Below are 26,086 nucleotides of genomic sequence, written 5' to 3' on the forward strand. Positions count from 1 at the left end.
CCCTCCCCCCACCACCACCAAAAAAAAAAGAAAAAAATACATTTGATCCTAGTGTCAAACAAACGTCCCATTGAAAAGTATTGAAGACGCCATTCTTCAATGCTCAATTTCTCCAGAAACGGAAGCAATCATTTGTTTTAACTTTTCCACCAGGTGGTGCTATTTCACTCCATTCAAAAAAAATGCAGGAAGATTTCCTTTACTTTTTTCCTGAATGGATAATGGATGCCTTGCTACTGAAATGATAATTGCAACGTCTCTCTCTCTCTCTCTCTCTCTCTCTCTCTTTCTCTCTGTTTCTCTTTCTCTGACAGTGCGGCTACTTAAATATCCTCTTGTTTATCCATCCATTCATTTCCTAATCCGCTTTTATCCTCATGAGGGTCACGGGCATGCTGGAAGCTATCCCAGCTGTCTTTGGGTAGTAGGCGGGGTACACCCTGAACTTGTTGCCAGACAATCTCAGGGCTCACATAGACATACAACCATTCACGCTCACACTCACACCTGGTGGGCAATGTAGAGCAGTGGTGCTTAACCCGGGTTCGATCAAACCCTGGGGGTTTGGTGAATCGGTCTCAGGGTTCGACGGAGCCTCTGCCATGGAGGTTAGGACATACCCGACTCAACATGTCAATTAGTTATGAAACGCCCGCTTGGCCATCACTGGCTGCAGATGATCACATTACATTGCTTGTCCAATCAATGCTGCGGGAAATTTTGTTCGCTCGGTAGTCAACGTGTGACTGTTGTAATTGTACGTCTTCAAACTTGGATGACAGTGAGGAAAGTTCAAATGTTACTTTTAGGTGGCAGGTCAAGTTGACAGGTTTTAACATTTAATCTGTTAAAATATTTTTTAAAATATATATATCAAAAAAAAATTCTTAAGTCAAAACTTGCTCCCATTGCCTTACTTTCGTTTTTTTTTTTTGTTAGTTTTTTACATGTATCTAATGTATATATTTTGAATTGTGTTTGAATTAAATCTGCAAACAAATCACGGCCACAAATATTAGGAGCCGTGCTAACAGCCTGGATTTACGCTTTTTACAGCTCCACCGAGCTTTCCGCAAAAATTCTACCTTGAATTATTTAAGAAGTTCTGTACGATCAAGATTCCGTCAGATATCACCAAGTGATGAAGGACAATCTGGCAAAGAATTGAAGAAAATTTTCAGCTTCATCCCAAAGACTATTTTCTATGCTGCTTATCTTACGGCCAGCTGATTGAGGGCGTACTGTGATCAGCTGTGATTCAAACCGGTGCTGAGTAGAAATTGATGCCGGCCAGCTGCGTGAATACCAGCTATGTGAATCACTACGCTTGTAATGTCTCCCCCCCGCCCCAAATCTTGTCAAGTCATCAAACACACGCATACAAGCACGCAACTGGCCTTGAACATCACAGCTTTGTTGTCCTTGTTTTCTTGATATATTTTGCTTGATGTTATCTTGTTCATATTTCTATCTGTCAGTTTGGATTCATTGGTCAGTCTGACTACAGAACGTGACTACAGTGGTACTTTGGCTAATGAGTGACCCGAGTCACTACTTGTACATGCTACAAAGACAATTCTATCTCAATTTGTTAATTCTTTTGCTGATTTGAGGTCATAAAAAGAAGATAAAAATTGTCAAGAGTCAGCGTCATAAAGCCCAGAAATTATTCTGGATCGGAAAAACCCAACCAGCTGTGATTGGAAGCCAGTTTGACATTACAGCCTCACATTGGATGAATTGCAACACGAGATCAATAATCCTCTTGATGTTTGTTTCTTTGTGTCAAGCTAAACCACTGCATGTTTGGTCATTAAAATGACAATACATTATTATTATTATTATTATTATTATTATTATTGTTGTTATTGTTGTTATTATTTCAAAAACATAATCTAAATATGAATATAGCACAACAAGCAGAAAGCAGCAGAAAGCAGAACAAGCTTCATCCTAATAAATTTTACATTAAAAACATATTTTTTTCTTGATTTTTTTTTTTTAAAGCTTTGAGTGGTTCGATTTGACCGGCAACATAACAGGAACATTAAATAACCACAGAAGGTTGCACATCCAAAAGTAATAAATCACCCTTAGTTTCCCTCCCCAATCATAATCACACGTATAATGGTACAGTATATGAATACAGTAATTTAATAATACGATAGTGGTTTTACTATTTAACATTTTGTATACAACCGCCATAACATCAGGCACAGATCACAATACAACGAGATCCAAAACATAAGAGTCTTCTGATGAAATTAAATAACCAAAATATTTGACACAGTGTGATACAAACACATGAATTGTAATAATAATAAACACATTGATAAATCAGTACCTATTTGACAGTATCAATCAAAAGTTTTTATCCTTTTTGACAGCTGGTCCCATCCCACCAAGTCATAAAAGATCGTACATGTACTCACCTTCCCTTCTGCTTGCTGCCTGGTGGTCCTGTTTGGGAACGACTCCACTCCAAAGTCTCCAAAGACCAGAAAAAAAAACCCTGAAAATGTTACCTTTGTTTAATCATCAAAAGTTGATCCACAGGTTGCGTAGAGAACTTGCTGCACAAAGAGGGTCCGGCGGACTTGGCGAGGGGAAGAAAATAAGAAAGTAGCCACAGAGGAAAGAGTCGTGTGGCACCAAAAAAAAAAGAAAGAAAAAAAGGGAAAAGGGGGGAGGGTCGTCAAGACCACGCAAAGTGGAAAAACTGTGACAGGGGGAGGGAGGGAGGGAGGGAAGATTGCTGTTTTAACTCGTTTTAAATATACTGTACTGAAAATAGATAGATAGATAGATAGATAGATAGATAGATAGATAGATAGATAGATAGATAGATAGATAGATAGATAGTTATCAGTGTTATATCAGTGTGTGCGTGTGTGTGTGTCACATTCTCACTTGACTGTCAGCTGTGTGTTGAGGCAGTCCTGCGAGACCACCAGTTTGTCAGCGAGCTTCCCAAGAACAGCTGGACATCTTTCCTCCCTAAAACAGGAGGTCGGCCTTGATAAGCAGCTGCTGCGCTGCTTGTCTTCTCCTCCTTGGCAGATTAAGACCTCATGCAGGCATGTATCAGAAGGTCGACATCCAAGTGGAGCAAATTTGAAAATTTGTTCCATGAAATTGAATTGATTTATTTCCAAATGTTTCACTGTATGTGAGGTTAGATTGATTCGTCCAATCAGGTTGCAGCCTCGACGGGTCGCCATGTTATTATAATCTGTCCCGGGTCTTCACAGGCTTGATTTAATTTGACTTTATTAACTATTTCTTTAACCAATCAGGTTTCAAATTCATCGGTATTTCCCACCCTCTGATCGTTAGGAGCAAAACTTTTCACAATCTAACTTCAATTAGCGAAACACTTGTGGAGCAATCTGCCGATATCAATACGTTTATATTTTGCATCTCTAGTGAGAATATTTTATTTCTTGTTTTACCATGGTATTAGATAAATATTGATTATGAACTGCTCCACAGACAGCAAAGTACAAGGCCCGTCGCTATGTCGTACGGGAACCCAAGAACAAGAGAACTATAGATGCCAAGTGTTTACACATTTATCATTAGAATGAATATTTAAAGTAGTCACAACCACCATACAATAACTTTATCACTGATGTGACGTGAAGAAAATGAGTTGCAACTGCCGATAAAACGACGTCAAAAGGAAGTCTCACGTATTTGGAACTCAATGCTATCACCTAGCGGTTTTTTCTATCCCTTACACGCATTTACAGAACTTCCATCCATATATTATCTGAACCACTTTAAGCAACTTTAATGTGAGAAAATCGGTGTAGATATATCCACTTTATATGAAGTCGTATTTTCTAATACGACCCTCGGGAGGATAAGGGGTTAGGATTTTGGATGGTTGGATGGATGGACACTAACCCAATGCGTGACAACGACAAACCTGCTGACGTCGACAAAAACGTTTAGGTGGAGACGCTCACTCCTTAATTAACATGCATATGGGTAATGCAACTGAACTTTAAACAAAAGTTAACTCAAATAAAACATTTTGGTTTACCCACGAGTCATAAGATGAGAGCAAATATAAACCCAGCCTTTTTCCTTCCATTGCTCCAGCAGCCAAATGCGTGAGTTTTTTTCTTCATTTTTTTTTAAATGACGAAATTCGTGATGGGAACCAAATTCTTTTTCACACGTAAATGTTCAACCTGAAGTTATTTCACTCCTTAGTTTTTTAGTAATCAAAGTACAAACTAGATTTTCATTCGTTTCAAAAGGAGAAATAAAAGGCAAATGCGGAGTTTTGTTCTCAAGCCTACAAGCGAAACCCGGAAGTACTCGTTTGCGCTAGGCGTGACGGTTTTCCGGTGTCATGTCAGCCTCCTGCAGAAGTCGCATGTCACACTTCTCCAAAGGTTTTAGTTGAGATTTTCATATTGACTGATATACGGCGCTAATACGTTTGCGGATTTAACTCGACTGAATAACACTTAAGTTTTATTTAAAGATCGGCGTGAAAATGTTTCACGTATTGTTATGAGACGTCCTGTTATGAGACATGATGGTGAAAACATCATCATGCAGGTGTTAACAAACCTTCCTTCCTTCGTCTAGATGACTGACTCTGTGCAAGACAAGGGCCACGGGTTGAGGTTTGCCGAGCAGCAGCTGAAGCGTCACGGCTGGAAACATGGTCAGATGTTGTACACTTATTGAAGCTTGGCACTCATCATATCTCAACCATTGCATCTTAACGTGTCTATTATTGTTATTAATCCGAAGGTAAAGGACTGGGTCGGGATGAGAAGGGCATATCGGAAGCCATCAAGGTTAAAGTGAAGTGCAACAAAGGCGGGGTGAGGGTTGTTGATTGTTGTTGTTGTTAGTGGTGTGTGAGGATGTACAGTGGCAACTAAATAATTTGTGTGTTGTGTCAGGTGGGCCACAAGGAAGGAGAGCAGTTCACTTTCCACTGGTGGGATCACGCCTTCAATAAGGCTTCGGCCAGCCTCCGGGTGGAATCCCATCAGGTTGGTAGTTTAAAAAAAATGAAGCTATGTTCACTCAGAAACAAATTATGGAAATATAAATCATCAGTTCCAGGGTCAAGTTATCTTGCAAGCTGCCACTGTGCCAACTGTTAGCATGTTAGTGTTTTATCCGTTAAACCACTGAGCACTAAAGTGAGCTAACTCCATATTTTTTTTTAATACAGAATGGCATTTCGTTGAAGAAGATGGCTGAGGACGATGAAGAAGACGGCAGCGTGATTTCTAACAAGAAGCCTCGGAAAGCCTCGCTGGCTAAAGCCAAACTCTACGGCTGCTTTGTCAAGGTGAAATACTTCAAGGATTTACACGAGGAGTTGTGGACTCAAGACGTGTTGACTGGATGTGTTTTTTTTTCCCTTCAGTCGGCCACTCTGCTGTCTGGTCAGGAGCAGCCAGAGCCAACAGTTGACAGTGACGGCAGCAGCTCGGACCAGGAGGAAGATCACAAACTCGACCTTTCTTCGGCTACCAAGTGAGAACTTTTTTTCTGCTTTAAATCAACAGAATTAAAGCAGTGCCAAACTAGTGTTTAACACATTTTATTTCAGCAAAATTAAACCACGGGGGGAAAAAAAACACTCATCAGTGCTTTTGCCACATTTGCTGTTTTCTTCCAGGCTGTCTGATTGCGAGCTCGTGAAGGCTTGCGGAGGACGCACCGCCCACAAGTCAGTGCATTTATGGAAAAATAACTTTAGGACTGAACGTGTTTTAGATGCTTAAATTCTGGATTGTTTTTTTCTTTTTCCTCAGAGGAGCCAGACACGGTTTGAACATGAGCGCTAAGCTAGCCCGGCTGGAGCAGCAGGAGGCTGACTTCATGGCCAAATACGGTAACAAGACCGAAGACAGGCAGGAAGGAAACAACCCTAAGAACAAAAGGGCATCCAAGGAGATGACTGAAGAATTAAACAACTCCAATATTTCACTTTCGGAACCGTCTGACATCAGAATCAAAAAGAAGAAAAAGAAAAGGAGTGATGACAGAGAAGAAGCGATAGGCGTAGAAAATGGTCACGAGAACCACACGAAGAAGCAGAAGAAGAAAAACGGACAGTTGACAGGTCCAGAGCTTGACATCACTCCTGTGCTGGAAAAGAAGAAGAAGAAGAAGAAAGAGCTGCAACTTCCAGTAGTAGAAGAGCAGATGAACCACACAGAGTCAGAGCCGCTTGTTTCCGAACATCAAGTCAAGAAGAAAAGCAAAAAGAGCAAAAAGGACTCAAACATGTGGGAGGAGCCACAAGCATCACCTCCACCAAAGAAGAAAAAGTCCAAAGAGTAATCTTTGGTCTTCTGTAGTGACTGAGGATTCTTCAAATAAACTCATTTCTTCTGTACAACAGCCTCATTATCGATGATAAGACCAGAAACGGACCAGACGTGTGATATGAGTGGTCAAAAGATCAATTCCATTCGCAGACTACCATTATTTACCTTCCAGATATTCACGCAATTAGCATGTCGTTGGAAGGTTACCGACTAATGACAAAAACGCAGACAAGCTGTACTGAGAATGTCTTAAATCCAATTCTGAATTTGTGTCTTTATGATTTTTGTTTTGTTTTAAACATTCTAACTCTAAATAAATGTTTCAAATTTTTGCTACCATTATTATTGCCGGTGTGTGTCTCCTGGTGCCGATGGGGCATGATTTTGCGCTCAAGACCCTCCTTTGATTTATTTATTTTTTTTTAACATTAATATATTTGTTTTCTGAACCGCATATCCGACTTGTTTTAATTGTATTTTATATCTAAAATATTTTTTGAATCATTCTCAGTTTTTGATGTTTGTATAATTCAATGAAAGTAATTATTTTCCGAAATGACATTTACATTAAGCCAATAACTTTATTGTCAAATTAGATACATTTAAAAATAAATTCTTTTCAAAGAAACAATTTTACAGTAGTAAAACATGACAAGTGCAACAAAAGCAGAGAAACTGCAAGAAAAACTAGTTTATTATACAGTTATGTTCATGAACCGTATATATTGTGTAGTTCTTTAAAAAATACATAGTGCCAGTGTTCTCGATATCTTCTTTTTGTTTGTTTGTTTTAGCCCCCAACATCGACCACAAAAATCCTAGTCTCCAGTTTGGTGAGATTTATTCTGCCACACAATATGACATACGCACATTAAATGGATATCTTGTCTACTGAAATGAGTAAATCCTATCTATCGTGACTATTCCAGAGTGGACACCCAAAGTTGAAAAAGGACGGAATAGGATAATTGACAGTTTATTCTCACATATGCCTTGAGATTATTTATAGTTAACATTTGTTAAATTAAACAGGACATGGCGCAAAGGCAGTTGTGCAACTCAACTTCTCGGAAAGTGTAATCCGAAAGCTTGAAATAGAGGAAGTTGAAAATAGTGCCTGCAAATCTTTGTTGATAAACACTCACACAAATACATACACAACACCTTGTCTCTGTCTTCAGTCTTTTTTTATCCTCACTTCTACATTTGTATTTTCGATTGAAGAATAAATCTAGCAATCCTTTAAAATGTTGTTTTCCCCCCAACGTTTCCACCTTTGATGACGCTGGATGCTGTTGGGCCATACGTTGATTATTCTCCAAAGTTGCACAACACGTGGTTGCTAAATACTTGCCTTTACTACACAAATTCACATCATTGTCCAGAAAAAAATATAAATGCAAGTCACTATGGGCTGAATTCATAGCAAAATAAATATGTTCCCTACTTTGTCAGTTCTTTAGTTTTTAATTCTCTTGCTGTTGCTGTTGAGCAACCTCCAACTGGGTCCCAAAGCGGCTCCAAAAGCCGCAGCGAGCCGGGCACCTGCAGACCCAGTTGTCGGCTGTTTCTTGCTGTTGTGTGATTAGTGTGGGTGCGAACTGGCTGTAGACCTATTGCTAGATTTGCTTTACCTTGCAAGCTAGCTCCTTAGCTCAGTGTGGCTTGCGAGATACTCTGCCAGCTACGACTTACCAAGCTTTCAATTTAACTTGTGATTTAACCAGCAAAATTTGGAGCTAAATTTAATCTGCCAGGATTTCTATTCAACTACCTAGTTCATCTAAACTAGCCAACCAACTAAGAAATTTAGCTAAGACCTAACAAGCTAGTTACTGTGTCAGATTTTCTTTGCAAAGCTTTGTAGTTTTTCTAGTTTGCTACTTAGTTTACTCTCTAGTTGGCAATTTTCCAACCGAGATAATGAACTTGTTTTATCTTGCCACACTTTGTAGTTACGCAGCTGGCAAACTACCAAACTAGATTTTTTTTAGGTGATTAATAGCTTGATGGCTATTGTTCTAGTTTTGACTTGCCAAGTTTGACAGTTATCAAGCTATTGTTCTAGTTTTGACTTGCCAAGTTTGACAGTTACCTTAAAGCTACTGACCAAGATTTAGCTTGAGAGCTTTATCGATTGCCAGCTAGCAACAATTTGCCAAGCTTTCTACCTGACTCGTGAGCTAACCAGCAACATGTTTCATTTCAATTCAGTTTAATTAGCGCTTCCACATCAGCCCCAGCCATAACAAAGACCGAACCAGCTAGCAACTGAACAAGAGCATTCTCGTTAGTTACTGAGGGTGTGTTCGGAAAATCCCTCTGATGGCCTAACATCACTCTGAGAGTTTGTGTTTTGAAAGCGGCAGAGCTCGCTCCCCTCCTATTAATATCTCTATGCAGTCCATGTTATGAACATGCAGCACGTGCTTAACGCTTTCCATCTATCTGTATTGCCTGATGCACTGGGTGCACCGTGCCTCCATTTGGAGTGTCAAGACTAGTGCGCTCCGGTACTCCATTTTTGGGGCACTCTGAATAACCGAATGGCACATTTGAACATCGCTCTGAGTTTGTAAACGGTCAGAGTGAAGCAGTGCATGCTCGGAGCGTATTTCAGAATGCCCCCTATGTCCGAACTATGAGTTTTATATTTGGTTACTTACCTCAGTAGCTAAGATGTTATAACTACACTAAAATAAACTTGAGAGCCTTCTCATACTTATCTCAACTTTTCTTAGAAGCTAACCAGTGATCTATTGCGATAGGTTTAGCAAGTTAGATAATCAGCTCCCTACTGTGCAACATTTTGTATGAGAGCTTTATCAGGAGCCACCCAGTTTTCTTGTCAGAATTCTATTAAGACCAATACAGATATCGTGACTAGCTTCAAAGCCAAATTTTGTATTTTTTTTGTATTGAAGTGATGTGTTAGTGTAGATCTCGTTGAGTGAAAGCAGGGGTTTGACAGATGTATCTGTTCCTCATGTCGCAGTTGGCTTTGCTCCAGTTGTCCAGGGATTTTGACGTCTGCGACTTTGATGTCAGAGCGCAGCCGTTTTTGATGTACTCGTTTTCATTTCTCCAGAATCTACACACGACAAAAGATGGACTCCATGAGACATCTATGCAGGTCTTGGCCAAAGGTGTAGGTGACCTATTTGTTACTTTGATTCAAGAAAATATTACACCAATTTAATTGGTTTATTGTCCTCATAAATGTGTTTTATGTTGTCTAGCCACCGAGATACATTAAAGAATTATTGAGTTAGCTCAGATTAGGTTTCAAGATGAACCACTAGCTGTCGAGCTAGATTTAGCTCGAGAGTTTTGTCATGATTGCAAGCTAACCAGCTATCTCTTGATGTCATAAGTTAGCTACTTAGTAACTGGATGGTTCAGTGAGTAACATCGTTGGCTTCAGACTTGAGGACGGGGGTTAGAATCCCTTTCAGGGTGAATGGTAATATTCAGTTGGGATTTTGGGCAAGTTCGATAATGCAATATGCCAATTCCCAACTATTGCTAGTCCCAAACTCTGATAAAAATGGGTGAGTTGGGCCAGGAAGGAAAAAACAGTCTCAAACATATCATACTAGGGACTCATTGTGGTGGCCCCTGACAGCCAAAAGCCACTTTTTGTTTTTCTTCTTCTTGTCCTTCTTCTTCTTGTAAATTAGAGAATCAGCCTGTCAGAATGTCTCATTCTAATGAGCAATTTTGCTTGCAAGCAAATGAGCTAGCTTCTGAATTACATTTAACATCTAGCTACCAAGTATAGATTTGGCTTGCTCGTTATTTTGTGGTTAGCTATTAGCTTGTGAACTAACTAGCTAACTGCTTGGCTAAATTTGGAACAAAAGCTAACCATATAGCAACTGAGATTTAGACTTGAGCACTGTCTCATAAGCTACTTAGCTTGCTAGGTAACAAATGAGCAACTAAGTTAGGTTTACCAGCTAGCTACGGTATTAGATTTTGTTTTCCAGCTTGTAAGGTAACCTACTGGAAAGTGACACAGATTTAGCTTCAAGCTTTCTCATGCTCTGCTTATCGTACAAGCTAAGCAACTATCTACTTGGCTAATTTAATCCTGCCTTTTGTTATTTTTGTTTGGTGTTTGATCACTCACGCCAGAGTGAGGTTGCGTCCGTCATTCCACTTCCACTTGTTAGAGAGTTCTCTGAGTCCCATCCAGTAGCCATGCTTGTCATCACTGTAGTACTTCGTATGGTTTGTGACAAATTCCTGAAACAGGTAGGAAAGTGATGATGGTTTCCTCCATTGTCTACTCAATGCAAGTTCCGATACCAAAGTAATGATCGTCAACCAAGAGAATTTAATAATGGTCAGCTTATTACAGTTTACCCTTGTTTTGGTCCTGAAATGTCGAGATGAGATTATGCTGGTGTTCAGTGCAGAGGTGTATCTAGTCTAGTGGGATACAGGGCCCTTGGCCACCCCAAAATCTTGTCCTTCACTAATTGCCTTATCATCACCTTTAACATAAAGCTGTTGTGTAGCAGTTTAGCAAATTAACTAGAAAATATAAACAATATTTAATTGCTTGCTTGATTGGTTTTAGCTAGTGTAAGAATTTTAGAGTGGCCCTTCTGTCCATCCATTTTTCTGTATGCTGCATTCAAAAGAAAAAGTTTGGACGCCCCTGTGTTAGCAGGGGGTCAGAGTGAATTTCCGAACACACCCATAGCTTGTGAGCTCACCAGCTAGTTATAAGGCATTTTACTAGGATGCGAGGCTAGATTTGGCATGCCAAGCTCATGATTTCACTTATTAGCTATTTAGCACAATAGAAATATAATAGATTTGAACTGAACCAAATCGGCATCCCACAGTGCTGTGGACTAGAACCCCTACCACTGAAGTGAAGAATGTTCACCTGTTCTTCCTGGCTTTCGATGAGCAGCAGGTGCGCGTTCTTCTGCCTGCAATCATCAACGCTTCCCTGCCAGGTCCTCCAGCTGCTATAGTAAATGTAGTGCTGGAACAGGTAACACTTGGAGCCGAACTGCAGCCAGTTGTCCACGCATGGCTGACACAGGCTTAAAACTAAAAAATACAAAAACAACTTTCCATGTCCCATTTGTTATGTTTTCTCTCTTTTTATCACACACATAAACAATTAAAAATGCCAGACTTTTCATAATTTATTTTTAGGCCCAGGTGAAAAGAACAAAATTGAAAAACAACCCACAGGACTGTGTTTGAGTTTACTATTTGGTCGGTGGTTTCCTATAATACTGTAGTTTAGCTGCTGCAGTCAGTCAGGACCATGACCAACATCGATCAAATGATCCATATTAAATGAATTATTATTATGAAAATTATATTCTTTAAAATAAATAATAAAAAAGTAAATTATAAATAAAATTAAGTGTTTTAAAGTTACAAGTATAAAAGTCATTCTTTGTTAACAGATAGTTCTTACATATATTATTTATTGTACGTATAAATATAACTGAATAATAATCATTTTGATATCAAATCAGTGCAACTTATTGGAATAAATATTATATATTTATTCCAATAAGGCACGTATGTTGACCTTTTTGTGGGCAGTGGTCGATGACAGGGAAATTGTCATACTGTAGAACCTTGCCCATGGTCCAGTTGAGCTGGTCCCGTTCCCTGCTCAGCTCCCGGGTTCGTTCCCGCAGTCGCTCCAGCTCGGACTGCATGTGCCCATTTTGAGCGGTCAGGTTGACGGTCTGCCGGCGCTGTTCGGCCACGACGCTGTTCACTGGAGCAGGAAAACTATTTAATTCTTCTTTTCATTTTGAACTTGCCATCAAATATTAAAAAAAAAAATCAAAGAGTGACTTATTATTTGGTTGTGTGTTTGTGTAAAATCTAATTTCATTTGAGGCACTGACTCCGGTTTACATGACCCGCACGTTTGGTGAGGCTCATTTGAAGAATTACGTTAGCTTGTTAGGCAGCACAATAAATCCTGACTACGACCGCCACTTATCAACCATTTTATGATTACAACAGAGAGTGTGGTACATGGGCTCCCTCTAGTGGTACATGAAAGAATCACTGAACTAATTGCAAACTGCATAATGTCACAGTCGCTCAGACTTTTTCTTATTCCAGTACAGTAGTCTGTAATTAATAAGTACAGTTCAGTTGAACTTCATATTTATGCACATTTGCATTTAATCTTTAAGAACTATTTAGTTTTCAAACATGTACTGTATTTTGGTGCAATTTTTACTTTTGATTTCTGGGTCACATAAACCCAACCAATTAAATATTCAAATAAAATTTCATCCCGTGGCCAGTTTTTATATTTTGCTTTGTTGATCTGAGCATAAAATTGCAATGTGAGAAATTTTGTCACTCTTTTTTTTGTCTTCGATTAAAAAACAAACAACAAAATAAATCAGTCATGTCATTTTTGATAGATAAATGAAAATGGACCGCAGGAATGATCCTGTCAAGTGGAAGGGAAAAAAACAGAAGAATACGTACGATGCACCGTAAGCGCGATGATGACAGATATGAGGATGACACATAGGAGGCCCAGAGCAGCAGCTGCCAATGTGACAGGCGCGTGGAGCGGTAATTTTGAAGCATTTTCTAGTGCGGGGGAAAAAAAAAAAATTATGGCCCAACCTCTAAAGTCCAAATACTTTGTGTTCAATGGGCCTGCATGACTGATTAAGAACACACTGGGCAGATTACATTGACAGGGCAGCATTGAGGCTACAATCTGATCGGCAAAAATATCAAACAGCCGCATTGATGTACTGCAAGAGTGTAGCCACCAAGTGAACACAACAGACAACTGGGAATAAATTATCAACATTTTGCCACTTGAAGTAATCTTTGAAACAAAGTCATAAACCTTGGAAAATGTGAGGCACACTGCAAGGTAACTCCTTGGACCGCACGTCATCGTAGATCTCTTCCACATCGCCACACTTCTCTGGAGGCAACGGAGACACTTTTGAATGCGTTTGTAAATTTCTAAAGATGGAAATGGTAGACAGGAGTATGAAAGGCATCATGAAAGAAGGCGGAGGGGAGTTTCCGGAAACCTTGGCTAGAGTGTTGGGGTGGCCACGTCTCCAGTTCGCTCCTCACGTCTTCGTAGATCACGGTGTCATTTGCCAAGTCTGGAAAGAGAAGCAAATGTATTCATTCGAAAGTGATCATGTGTTGTCTTTGCCAAATAATGAACCCACACTGACTTTCACTGCTTTGCTTATTCCAATTTAAAAAAAATACATTTGCAGTAGGCGGCCCGGTAGTCTAGTGGTTGGCACGTCGGCTTCACAGTGTGGAGGTACCGGGTTCAAGTCCAGCTCCGGCCTCCCTGTGTGGAGTTTGCATGTTCTTCCCGGGCCCGCGTGGGTTTTCTCCGGGTACTCCGGTTTCCTTCCGCATTGCAAAAACATGCATGGCAGGCTGATTGAGCACTTTAGATTGTCCCTAGGTATGAGTGTAGGCGTGCGTGGTTGTTCGTCTCTGTGTGCCCTGCGATTGGCTGGCAACCAATTCAGGGTGTCCCCCGCCTACTGCCCGAAGACAGCTGGGATGGGCTCCAGCACCCCCCGCGACCCTAGTGAGGATTAAGCGGTTCGGAAAATGGATGGACATTTGCGGTATTGTGGATGAATGGAAAATATGATAATATTTTCATATACGACATGGACAAAGTGAGCGGCTATGATGTCGACTACCGGAGGCAACTTAGCCACTTTTCTGAGCCTTCTTGTCACTATTAAAAAATAAATAAAAACGACAACAAATCTAATGATTTTTTTTGTGGTCTCATCTGAGAATCGTGGAGACTCCAAGACTCAACCCTCTGCATCCAGACTGCAAATGAATGCCGCATATGAACATGCGAGTTGACTCGCTGTGGCAACCCCTGGAAAGGGAGAAGCCGAAAGGAGAAGAAGAAGATACACAATGCCTCTACAAGCACGTATGTCGTCTTGATAAATAAGAACTCTTCCAAAAAGAGATTTCTAGCTGTTTATTGCCATTCCCAGTTTACATTCTCCGTCGTAGTAAACATAAAACAGATAAATACACTTATCTTTAAAAAGACGACATAGCCCCACCTTAAGAAAGTCTATTTAGCTTGAAGATAACAAAATGCCTCAGAAACAACATTGGTGTCACAATGTTACAGCTAACCCTTTAAGCAATTGGTTTACTAACAGGGAAGCTACACAATGACAAGGAATTTAACAATATGCACAACAGCACAGGTATATTTTCTTTATCCTCTGCAAAAAAAAAAAAAAAGACTAAGATTAGTGCTGCTGGGTTGTAAGTTTGTTTCCAGGTTCCTGTGTGGAGTTTGGTAGGCTGCAGCAAGCCCGCGACCCTCGTGAGGATAAAGCGGCTCGGAAAATGGATGGATGGATTACCGCAGTTTACTAAGGAGCTGTGACCGTTTCCATGTACTGGTGTACAGGTGTCGCGCAGGGAACTGATATGTCTGTCATATGCTGCTCCCAAGTCATGTACAACAGAAGGAGCAGCACTAAGTCTATTGAGTTTTAAAAAATGGCAAAAAATATTTAATTTCTTTACATTTTATTTAATTTGGTCATTTCTGTTTTTTGTTGTTTTTTTTTTTTTTTTTATCAAGCCCTATATTATAGAGTCATTATTTTTCTTACAAACATTTTGTTAAAAATTTGGAGAGGATGGAACAAATTCAACTGATATCTCAAGGCATCACTGTACCGGTATTCATTGATATCCAAGTCATTTCTGAACCCCTAAAAGATTTTTTTAATGACTGTTAAAGTCAGACATATTGCCCTCTACTCTCGAGAAAACTCATCTGAAAATGGCACACAACACACAGAAAAAAAAAAAAATCACCATCTGTGTGCACCTTTATCATGCATATTTAAATGAGCCTTTTCATATCATACAAGTATCTCTCTTAACTGTTAGGTTCATTATTATTATTAATGAAGTTTCTACAACCCCCAAAACACAAAATTAATCATTCAAAGAAATGGTGTAAAACGACTCACTGTGAGAGTTGAACTTGACCGTCACATAATTGACTTCTTCTTCTGCCATCATTCAATGGACAAAAATATATAAAATTAAAAATAAAAATACCACTAATCCCGCAAAAGGTTTGACCTCATCGCAGCCAGCAATGGGTTAAAGAGAGACGAGCTGTTTGGAGGCACACAAATGAAACTCAAGTGTGAGTAAGAACACTTGAGTTCTTCTTTTTGCTGCTTCTTCTTTTCGGATGATGTGAGACCAAATGTGCAAGTCGGAGGTTTGATTTGGTGTTGTGGGCAGGCTTGCGGTGGGTGTGGTCATCTCTAACATGTACTCAAAGATCTTCAAATTAAATCAATTAAAATGGATTAAAAACAAGCATTTATAAAGGTAATTTTGATTTCATTTTATATATATGTGTGTGTATACAATGCACACTAACCAATAAAATAAATGAAAAGGAATTTATATGTTTCCAATAATCCAATTCTAGTTTTATAATGAGTATTCCTATTAGCGGCAGCACGGTACGCGACTCAGTAGCATGTCCGCCTCACAGTGGAGACGTGATTGGTTCGATTCCGGCTCCGGCCTTCCTGTGGTGAAGTTTGCATGTTCTCTGCATGGGTTTTCTCACGGTACTTTGGTTTCCTCCCAGATTCCAATAACATGCATGATGGGTCAATTGAACACTTTAAATCAGAGGTGCTCATTAAGTCGATCGCGATCTACTGGTCAATCGTAGCCTGACATTAAAAAACAAAAACCAGATGTCAGCCTGTTATCCATCCTGTCTCTTGATTGATATACAGAGCAACTAGTAAGGTGAAAACTGAATTTTGGAGGTGCAATGTTCTGTCACAATGGCATTTTCGAAGTGCGTTCGCCTCATTATTCCAGTCTGCCATCACAATATCACAGGAGGGAAATGTGGAGCGTCATTTTCATTTTCGGACTATTAATGGGAATTATGACCCGACTTCGCACCGAAAAGTCATCTGAGAAAGATAAAGGTGGAGAAACTAATATCCAAGTTGTCTGGGCAGCAGTTATTTTTCATTAAACAAACTTCAAAAGCGAAAGCCGCCACCGAAGCATCGTTCCGGGTTAAAAACAATAAGTCCTTCCAAGACGGAAAGATGTTAAAAGAGGCATTCATTGAAGCATATGACTCATTGTTCCCGAGACTCTAAAAATAAGCAACTCAGGTAATTACCAAAAAATTTTAATAGTCAATCGTCATGTGTGTTGTGCAATATTGGCTCATTCGGTAATGTAAGGTACATCGACATACATAGAATTCACCTGACACTTGAAAATAATTATATGTTTTGCATTTTTGTCGTGGGGAGAGCGTTGTGACTTGGTCGTTTTATGAGTAGCTCGCCTGCTGAAAATGTTGGTGTGCCCTGCGATTGGCTGATAACCAGTTCAGGGTGTACCCCGCCTACTGCCCGAAGACAGTTGGAATAGCCTTGTGAGGATGGATGAAGGGTAGTTCAGATTTTTTTTTTTTTTATTTGTGTAATTGCAACGAGCTGTCCGTTAAGGCCGCCAGATGTCGCCATCTTACAGTACAAGTGGAAGGGAAAAAATGTTTCATCGTTTAAACGTCACAAAGAGTGAAATATTTCCAAATGTTTTTTTTAATAATGAAAATTGACTATAACTATGAGAAGAGAAAAAACACGACATAATGTCACAAGGGGTGAATATTACAAAAAAAAAAAAAGGGTTCGGTGGCGCTTACGTCAACAAGGAAGTGAGTACACGTCACGTGGAAACACCTGAACACGATTACAGGAATTTAAAAAAACAAGATCGGGTGAACAGGTGACAAGTGGATATTGGAAAATTAAGTTGGTCTGAAATTGTTGAGTGGCAGAGATGGTTTGCGGAGGATTTGTTTGCACCAAAAATTCCCTTTGCGCACTCAATGTGCTTTACGTGGTAAGTGCTGTACTTTACGTTTTTTTAAATGCGTCATGAATACGGTTAAGTGTTATCTTTGTACTTCAACCTTCCACAGCATAATGCCGCTGCGTTTATTATTATCTATTTGTTTTCTATGACGTCGTATTCTCCCCAATTAATGTGATGACGATATCGGATAGGGCTCGTCATTGACTTATATTTTGCTTAAAGTTTAGAATTGAATATTTACACAGCTGTGATGTTTTATTTTAGGGTAAAATATGGTCTCACGAGTGAATTTCCTCACTTGACTGAGTTTGTGGATTGTCATTGACCTTTACATGACTTTCAATCATATTGAATTTAAATTTGGAACGGCTTAAACGATATGCGAGTTAATGAGTTTAAAATGAGGTTTAATGATACATTTTTACGAAATAAACTAAATAAAACTAAATTTAAAATGCAGACAAATCTATACTCAGAACAGAACTGTAATTTATGAATACAGTGGTCCCTTGAAACACGAGTGACTCGATTTAAGGTTTTTCGAGGCACGAGTTGTTCTTCATATACCCCCTTTTTTTTTTCTTTCATTGCAAGCGCAGGTGTAGCGCAGGGAACTGAACGCAGCACTTTGGCAAATGGTGAACAATTCTTCCAAAAAGATTCATGAAGCTGTTTATAGCTACTCCCAGTTGTAACTGGGTGTCCAACTAAACATTGAACAAAGACAATTACACCATGTCATTTTAAAAACGACCATAAAGCCTTTCAGTCTACTAGCTTAATGCTAACGTAAAAAAATAGGATATATGTTGTGGCATTATAAACATTTCAATAATATATTGAACACAAATGGTAAAGCAACACACATAGACTGCCAATACAATAGTACTCAGTTGTATACTGTGTTCTCTATCCTGTGAAGAACGACTAGTAGTGCCGCAATGATCAGATGAGACATCTCGAGGCACCACTGTACCTTTTCTATTCGAAAAAGTTTAACGAACTAAATGGAAAAACGCATTTGAGTTTTGTATTTTAAAATGAAAGTTACATTTGTAATATCTTTTTGAATAGTTGTCAGTACAAAACCAGCCTCATCAGCAATTTAAATATCTGGTCCAAAATTACAGGAGTCAATACGACTGACTTGAGCTCCTGACCTTTTTTTTAAAAACTCAAGAAATACATGCTTTTTAGATGTATTTTGGATTTTTTCACACCCCCCCCCCCCAATTCTATACTCTTATCACATGTGTTGTCACCTCAGCTAGTGAGCCTGCTGCTGGTGGGCGTGGCGGCGTGGGGCAAATGGTTCGGCCTGGTGTCCAGCATCCAGGTGGTGGCGGGTGTGATCTGCGTGGGCATCTTCCTGCTCCTGGTGGCCTTTGTGGGGCTGTGCGGCGCCCTACGGCACCACCAGGTGCTGCTCTTCTTCGTATCCTTGCGGCAAAACTACTCACCCTCTGGACTTGAGTACAAGTACAGATGTAATTGCTGATAGATGCCAAAGCACACCTTTTCAATTCGATTGGGTGACGCACTGTTTAAAATTAAGCTCCAACATAGTTATAGATTACAAAAATATACAGTATCTGAAAAATCTACGTTGGTACAGTATGGAATGATGAAATTTATGAAAATTGACTATAAAGTTGTCTCTAGGGCTGAAACGGCGAATAGAGTCGTGCCCCGACATGCGACTTTTAAGTCGTTGCTTACTTCCATCAGTCTGTGGCGTTTCCTTAACATAGCAGTACATGATCATCCTGTCGCTGGTGTTTGTGGTGCAGCTGTCTGTGTCCTGCGCCTGTCTGGCCCTCAACGAAGACCAGCGGGTAAGGCAATCGGAGCCCTCGCTCCACAGTCGCTTGGACTTGACTGACTTCTTGATGTCTTCTCAGAATCATCTCCTAGAAGTGGGCTGGAACAAGTCGGAGTCAATGCAGACGGATGTGGAAAAGACACTGAATTGTTGCGGCTTCTCCCACGTGGACTACAACAGATCGTGTGCCGCCGTAAGGAACCCGGCCGGGCCCCTGGGAGTACAATCTCATCCTATGTTTGGCTCCCACGTTTTGTCTGGATTTTCACCAAAAGACAACATAGGATATTATTCAGTCCATAACTTCTTTGAATACTGTACCCTAAAAGCAAAAGGACCCGAATTTTCGTTCGGTACAGTTTTAGACAAACCTAGGGTGTCACCAATGGCTTTTGGTTACTGCTCCACTGTTTACAGTCAACCTTTAAAAAATGTGCAGCTAATCTCACTTGTGATCAGTAGCACTTTCACCGCATATCTGTTGTCCCCCCAAAAAAACTTCCAAACTTGATAAAAAATTCAGTGTTGAAAATTAAGGGGAAATTGTGTGGCTCTACTGCATTTGCTTTCTCTCCTTAAAATACCCTTTTCCCCCACTTCAAGATTTGTTTTAAGCAGCAGCCGCCATTGTCATGCACCACATGCTCAGACATCATCGAGAAGTATGCCGGACAAGTACTGCGCTTCGTGGGTGGTATTGGACTATTCTTCAGCTTCACAGAGGTCAATATGAGTTATTTTCTTTTTGTCTTCTTAATTACCATTAGCGTACAGCAAAAACAATGCAGCTTTTTTTTCCCTTTTACATCTCAAAAGGCATAGTTTTCCATTGAATTGTAGATTTCTGAAATATGACTTCAGGTTCAGAGTTGATTTGTTTAACTTAAAAAAAAAAAAAAAACGCTTCTGGCACGATGGATCGAACTGAAGTTTAGAACGACATCTTTTAACTCTGTTTGAAAAAAATCTAAAATATACTCCTTTACAATGTTCTCTTTCCATGACAGATGCTTGGTGTTTGGCTGGCCCGTCGCTACAGAAACATAAAAGACCCCCGATCAAATCCCGGAGCCTTTCTATAATGATCAATTGTCTTGCTTTTGTAATTATGATACTTGCTATTTACGTTGCACGGCTTTCCCGTTGGCAAATGCTAAGAAGTGTGTATGATTTAAAGACATGTTTCCTATTCTTTTCATGTGTTGGTGACCCAGTGCTCAAAACCACTACGAATGGCAGCATAGCCTAGCCTAGTTTCGCATGTTGGCTTCAACGTAAACACATTCCCCACTTTATGTATTTACTATTTTGGGGGTGATTGCACGAACTATGCACTGCGGACAGTTAGCTTTAAGGCTGAGACACTGATAGCAGCTATGTGAAGTCAGGCAAACGTTTATCTCGTCTAAGCTACACTGTTAAATATTCTTTTCACATGTGGATGACACGATCAATGCTCAAAGTCTAGCATGTAGGCTTGAATGTAATCTAGGGTTTGTTTTTTTTCAAGGATAATGCAAAAAAGCATAGTTAACCAGTTGGTTTTCACACACTGAAAGTAGCTACCGAAAGCGCTGCCAGCTCCTCATTCCTGTTAGCTGTCTAAGCTAAGGATGCTCAATGGCTTTTGAACTGATCTTAAAAAGATGCTAGCCTGTATATTTCACAACTGAATTGTCTTAGTAATACTCTATGGCAGAAAATGTATACATCTATTGACAATGATAGCATGCTAACACACTACGGCATATCAACACCTAAGGCACATTTTATAAAATACCTTCAGATTTTTTTTTTTTTGGATAATTTGGGTTTTCAATATTATGGATTCAAAAAGCGTACAAGTTTAAATCTTGAAAATTTGATTTATATCTTCATTATGTCCTTCCAATGGAGTGTTCAGCAATAAATGTCTCGTGGAGTCCTTTCAGTGTGTCTACATTTTTCACACACACCTTGGACAAATAATGTTTTAAAGCCAAACAAGTCAATAACAAAGGCTTTGGACATTCAAATTTACACAATGATGAGGTCTGAAATTTAGCCTTCTTACCTCTACAGCGTGTGAAATAACAGCAATGTCATACTGGGTGTTGTGTGACAACGGCTGTGTCCAAATTTACGGGCTGGGTCACCCGAAGCCTGCATTTTCGGCCGCATGACGTAACATTCTGATGTGACTCGACCGCATGTGGTGTCAAAATTCGTATTCGGTCTTTCAAGGGGTCGAAGGACCCAGCCTGCGAAATGTCTCTCGAATTTGGAAACCGCATGTGGTCGAGTCGTAGGAGGAAGTGATGTCACAAAACGCACCCTGTGAAATTAGACACAGCCAACGTGTGTGTGTGAGTCACGTCTTGGTGGCGTCTGTCAGTGAGGAAAGCGGGTGAGCTCACCTTACTCAACAGGATGACAAGCAGGAAGTTGAGCAGGTGGTTTGACCTGTTTTGTACTTTCACATGTCAGCTGCGCCATAAAACCAGCAAGAGAAATCCTATTTGGTAAGGGAAGGAATATTGGACCGTGAACATTGATTAAAGCCATAAATTGTGTCCTTGTTGGATAAGCCAGGTGACCCTCGGGGGAAAAAAAAAAAAAGACCCTTGGTGTCAAATTCAAGATAAACAAGGTGCAACGGGATACGAATGCAACCTTGGGGGAAATCTTTGGTGCTACACAGATTATTCACTATCACTTCAATCTGGAAAATGTTTTGACTTAATTTATTTTCCTTATTTGAACTTTATAAAATGACTTTTTATTTCAAAAACAATGTATTCTAACGCCAAAACTACAGATTTCTTCTTTCAAAATTCTGACTTTATACCGAAGTGTAATTGCTTTTTTTCTTTTCACGGATGCCCGATTGATTACTATACTAATTAAAAACACCCTCGTGTGTGCACCTGAGTGCAAAGTTAAACACTAAAAATGTAGTCGGTAATATATGTATGTTTTAAATCAATCGTGTGACAATAATTGTAATGTTTATTAAACCAAGATTGTTTTATTAAGCATTACTGTACATTCATGTACGAAAAACCCCATGAAAGGTGACACACAAGCACTGGGGAGCGCAGAACTGGAATAATACAGCGCCTTCTGGTGGACAAATGCATCGTCGCATTGGACACAAGCAATATGTTTGTTTGTTTTTTTTTTACCTTTGCCGTTAATAGTGTGATGATTTTTTTTTTTTTGGTTAAAATTAAGGTTTTGCTGTACATTGATGTACGAAACAAGAGTTTCGAGAGACGGCCGAGAGGGAGACAGTTCAAGTTAAAAAAACGTCTCCCAAAAAAAAAAAAAAAAAAAAAAAAGGATTCACAAAATCAACAAATCGACGAAATCAGCCTCAGTCAAATCAAATCAGAACATTAAGAACAGTTGGGAGCAAAGGACACACAGAACAATAATAAATAGGCACTATTAGCATCCTGTCATTAGAACTGGGCTGAGCGAAAAGAAGAGAAAAGGAGTGAAGAAGGAGGGAAGGCGGAAAGGAGGGAAGGACGTACGGTGTGGTATGTATGGGTGGGTCGGCGACGACGATGGAAAGCGTACTACGAATCTGACAAGAAGGCTCTGTGCGTGTCTGGGAATTGCTGAGCGCTGAAGTCAGTGTCGTCTCGCACTCGCTTTATGATGTCTGCTTTCACCTGTGTGGACATACAAAGACAGAAGCCTATCGATGGTGGACCTAAATCAGGGGTGTCAAACTCATTTTAGTCGCGGGCCAATTTGGAGTTACGTCTTTTCTCGACAACAAATATTTTTTAAACATTGGAAAAAAATATAGGAACTTGCAAATTCGTAGGTGCCAAGTATACGGAGGTCGATCGTACGGTTTATTTGGAGAACTGCGAAAGCGAGCAAGTCTTCTTTTCACTTCCTTACAAGTGATGTTTTATGATAAGTTCCAATTTCTTCAAATGAGATCAGGCACTAAAGAATACGTAAAAAAAAATGTGTTGACAAATGTGGGTGTTTTTACCTGCTCCGAGTAAGCTTCCCTCAGCTGGGGTGAGTCCAGCTCTTCCTGCAAACGCTCACCGGACGTGATGGGCTTGACGCCAGCTGTCCTGGCTGCCTGGCTCACGGCGTCCGACAGCGACACCAGGCTCCCGCTGCCCAGTCCCGTCTGTGAAAGAGAAATCGAGAAATAAATAAAAACACAGCAGTGCAGTGAGGGGGGAGGTTAATTCATTTTGCGTCAATTTACTCTGCAAGCAATTTCCTGACCTTCCTGCGTTTGGCCGGCATGCCGTGCAAGTAGGCGTCGGACAGCGGCGGCTGCGCCTTCATCTTCCTCTGGGTCATCATGTCGCAACGGATGATGGGCACCCACTCCTGCAAAAACATGACAAAACCTAAATCATCATCAATCAAGGGAATCAATGTATCATTTCCCTTGAACTGCAGGGAGCTGTCACTGAGCCATCCATTTTCCGAAGCCAACATACACATTTCTTTGTGCATTTGAACCCTTGACTGACAAACTTCCGACTAATCTACAACATCCGAAAAAACAAACAATTCCCGGGTTCCAAAGAAAGAAAACGTTCTCACGGGAGGTACGGTGGCTGCCCAGGCTTCCGACTCTCCAGCCGAGACCTCGCTGGTGCCCTCGGCTCCCGCCGCCGCCTTGTCACCACCCAACGGTGCAGCCCCACCTGCGGTGCCCAGGTCGGCGGGTGCCGCTCTAGTCTCCCGTGACGATGACACTGACATGGCCTCCTCTGCTGTGGTAGCGGCGGCTGGCGAGAGGGTCTCGCTCATCTTTAGGCAGGTGAAAAGAAGGCAGAAAAAAAAAAATAGGAGAGGAAAGCAAGGAAAAGTCAAGCGGCGGTTTAAATATCACGTGTAAGTAATGAATTAGAAAGGAGAAGGAGACAGATGGTTTACCGTCGCACTTTGTGTCTGTTCTGGTTCCTGTGTGTCAGTCGCGGCGGGCTGATCCCTCTGTGAAAACAAAAATGTGATATATTTTTTATGAGCATTTAAGATGGCCAACGTAACAGGATATAACAAGAAACGCTTCCTCGACATACAGCATGTGACCTGTGGATGACTTAACTTTACTTCTAGACAACTTTAAAAAAAAAAACATGCAGCATTCTTTCACTTGGTTAATTTCCAGAAACTGCAGGAAAAAGTAAACAGTGGAATCTCGAGGTACAAACTTAATTGGTTTTGTGATCCCGTTTGTAACTTGAAACTATAACTGTAACTTGTAACTAAGTCAAGGCAATGTTTCCCATTGAAATGAATGGAAATGCAAATAATCCATTCCAGTCCCAAAATGTATGCTCCCCCACTCTTCAAAGCAGCCAACCACCATGCCATGAGAGGTCTACAAATTATCCGGTTTCACTCTCCAAAGAATTATTTGTTTTTGACAAGTAGTGCCCTAATAATTGTTGGCCGGAGACCTGTCCAGGGTGTCCATCGCCTCTCGCCTAAAATCAGTTGGGAAGGAACCAGCTCACCCGCCAAACTGAGAATAAGCAGTAGAAAAAAATGGCTGAATGGATACTACAAATAATGTATCTTTATGGAAAACCAATCTTTGTTCATCTATTTATGCCAGCAACATATAGTGAGCGGCAGAACAATTAAATGCTCATTCACTGGATGGCAAAAGGACCAATTTACCCGCGTTTCCATCTGCTGGCATTTACACCACAGAGTAATAGCAAAGTGTTCATCTCAGATGATGCCAATGCCAGCATCTTGTGTGACACAATTTGGACAATTGCTTTACACACAACAGGGCGGATGAGGTGAGGGCCGGTCAACTTCCAATCCCTGTCCCATGTTGTGAATGTGTCCGTGTCACACACCTTTATTTGAGTTCTGCAATAATGAAATGCGTTTTCAAAAATGGAATCGAGCCACAATGCCACCGAAGCAGTGGTGGCATTTACCTGTGTGTAAACAATGTAATTCTGGATCTGCTCCGTGGTGATGGGAAGGTGCTCCAGGACGTATTGCAGCCTCATGGTCATCATGCTGGTCATCCAGTTGAGCAGGCTAGGGCTGACGTCGCTCGACATCCTCCGCTGGAAGCACGCACGCACGCATAGTAAGTAAAACCCAAGTTATGCAACGAAGAGAAGAAAATGGAAAATATGGGCGCGAGTGGGAGAAGTGACAATCGTTGGCATACGATGCGGTGATTGATGACGGCGGTCAGAGCGCGCTGGTCTCCTCTCAGGCAGTGCAGGTTAAGTGCAAGACACTCAAACAGAGCCTGGTTGCACAACTGAAGCAGACGAAGCCCGAAAGAATCATCTGGGAGACCAAGAGACAAAAAATAGGTTTTGAAAAGAGATCAAAAGCTTAATTTTACATATCACACAACTAATCTACTTTTTACTCATCTACCACAAAGACGAGCATGTGGTAGCTTGCAAGTAGAGTTCAGTGAACAAGAGGTAACAGCGAAAAACAGCCACACACCTGTACAACGAAGGATGTGCGTGGCGATGTGCGTCAGCTGCTGTCTAAAGAAGGACATGTTGGTCTGGGTGACATCCACACCCTCCAGCACGGTGACCGAGGATTCCCTCTGTGTGCGGCAACCGCCCCACGCCCACCAAAAAACAAAACAAAACAAAAAAAGAAAACACACACATGACCACCACAAGAATGTACGACAAGGACGGCTTGGCTCAAGAAAATCTATGTACTGTACTTACAAAGCTCTCTGTGATGTCTTCCTCCAGTTCTTGCACGATGGCGTCAGCAGCAGCCTGTGAAGAAATAAATGATTGCTGTTGACTTATCCGCCTTCTTTTTGTTTCGTCTTACATTCTTGGTTGATTTAGTTACTCATTTCCCCATGTTCCCATATTGTTCTGCGTTTATCTGATTGTCCTGAACTGTGTGCATGAATGTTCAAGTCAAATGCGTGGCAATGAAACGAAAAAGGAATTGGAGCTGAGAACGAGCGATACTGACAGCGATGTTTGCATCGGTGGGCTCTTGGCCGTTGAGGTAGTTCTGGTGAAAG

General features: G+C 40.6%; 5 protein-coding genes across 9 annotated transcripts in view; 2 read left to right on the forward strand and 3 right to left on the reverse strand.

Annotated features, from left to right (window-relative positions):
• Nucleotides 1-2,683, reverse strand: part of pear1 (platelet endothelial aggregation receptor 1) — a 41,727-nt gene extending 39,044 nt beyond the window's left edge. Inside the window, exon 1 of the mRNA XM_019878588.1 lies at nucleotides 2,433-2,683. The gene's annotated coding sequence lies outside the window, so the exon portion shown is untranslated. The remainder of the gene's footprint in view (nucleotides 1-2,432) is intronic.
• A 1,617-nt stretch (nucleotides 2,684-4,300) lies between these two features.
• Nucleotides 4,301-6,382, forward strand: gpatch4 (G patch domain containing 4). 2 transcript variants are annotated; one of them, XM_019878609.1, is made up of 8 exons: nucleotides 4,301-4,406; nucleotides 4,606-4,684; nucleotides 4,774-4,847; nucleotides 4,929-5,021; nucleotides 5,207-5,326; nucleotides 5,405-5,514; nucleotides 5,660-5,710; nucleotides 5,796-6,382. In XM_019878609.1, the coding sequence occupies exons 2-8, from the start codon at nucleotides 4,606-4,608 to the stop codon at nucleotides 6,325-6,327; spliced, it is 1,059 nt and encodes a 352-aa protein (XP_019734168.1). In that variant the 5' UTR covers nucleotides 4,301-4,406; the 3' UTR covers nucleotides 6,328-6,382. The 2 variants fall into 2 exon arrangements, with proteins under 2 accessions (XP_019734168.1, XP_019734170.1); XM_019878611.1 differs by lacking the exon at nucleotides 4,301-4,406 and having other exon boundaries at nucleotides 4,570-4,684.
• Nucleotides 6,383-8,375: 1,993 nt separating this feature from the next.
• On the reverse strand, nucleotides 8,376-15,638 carry LOC109521020 (oxidized low-density lipoprotein receptor 1-like). The gene is made up of 8 exons (XM_019878614.1): nucleotides 15,344-15,638; nucleotides 13,379-13,456; nucleotides 13,186-13,266; nucleotides 12,810-12,917; nucleotides 11,881-12,075; nucleotides 11,215-11,384; nucleotides 10,447-10,562; nucleotides 8,376-9,405 (listed from the first exon to the last, which is right to left on the reverse strand). The coding sequence occupies exons 1-8, from the start codon at nucleotides 15,393-15,395 to the stop codon at nucleotides 9,246-9,248; spliced, it is 960 nt and encodes a 319-aa protein (XP_019734173.1). The 5' UTR covers nucleotides 15,396-15,638; the 3' UTR covers nucleotides 8,376-9,245.
• Nucleotides 15,639-17,101: 1,463 nt separating this feature from the next.
• On the forward strand, nucleotides 17,102-21,001 carry tspan13a (tetraspanin 13a). The gene is made up of 6 exons (XM_019878630.1): nucleotides 17,102-17,276; nucleotides 18,517-18,684; nucleotides 19,004-19,084; nucleotides 19,151-19,264; nucleotides 19,675-19,794; nucleotides 20,079-21,001. Exons 1-6 carry the CDS (start codon nucleotides 17,214-17,216, stop codon nucleotides 20,151-20,153), a joined length of 621 nt encoding a protein of 206 aa, XP_019734189.1. The 5' UTR covers nucleotides 17,102-17,213; the 3' UTR covers nucleotides 20,154-21,001.
• Nucleotides 21,002-22,053: 1,052 nt separating this feature from the next.
• Nucleotides 22,054-26,086, reverse strand: part of bag6 (BCL2 associated athanogene 6) — a 39,054-nt gene continuing 35,021 nt past the window's right edge. For all 4 annotated transcript variants that reach the window (XM_019878583.1, XM_019878585.1, XM_019878586.1 and 1 more), the window contains 9 exons: nucleotides 25,773-25,826; nucleotides 25,534-25,642; nucleotides 25,241-25,365; nucleotides 24,999-25,133; nucleotides 23,977-24,033; nucleotides 23,641-23,850; nucleotides 23,314-23,421; nucleotides 23,066-23,212; nucleotides 22,054-22,730 (listed from right to left, as the gene is read on the reverse strand). In XM_019878583.1, the coding sequence (XP_019734142.1) occupies nucleotides 22,635-22,730; nucleotides 23,066-23,212; nucleotides 23,314-23,421; nucleotides 23,641-23,850; nucleotides 23,977-24,033; nucleotides 24,999-25,133; nucleotides 25,241-25,365; nucleotides 25,534-25,642; nucleotides 25,773-25,826 (1,041 nt within the window). In that variant the 3' untranslated portion in view covers nucleotides 22,054-22,634. The remainder of the gene's footprint in view (nucleotides 22,731-23,065; nucleotides 23,213-23,313; nucleotides 23,422-23,640; nucleotides 23,851-23,976; nucleotides 24,034-24,998; nucleotides 25,134-25,240; nucleotides 25,366-25,533; nucleotides 25,643-25,772; nucleotides 25,827-26,086) is intronic.

This window comes from Hippocampus comes, unplaced genomic scaffold (assembly GCF_001891065.2).
Source record: "Hippocampus comes isolate QL1 unplaced genomic scaffold, H_comes_QL1_v1.1 scaffold315, whole genome shotgun sequence".
NCBI classification, from domain to species: Eukaryota; Metazoa; Chordata; class Actinopteri; order Syngnathiformes; family Syngnathidae; genus Hippocampus; species Hippocampus comes.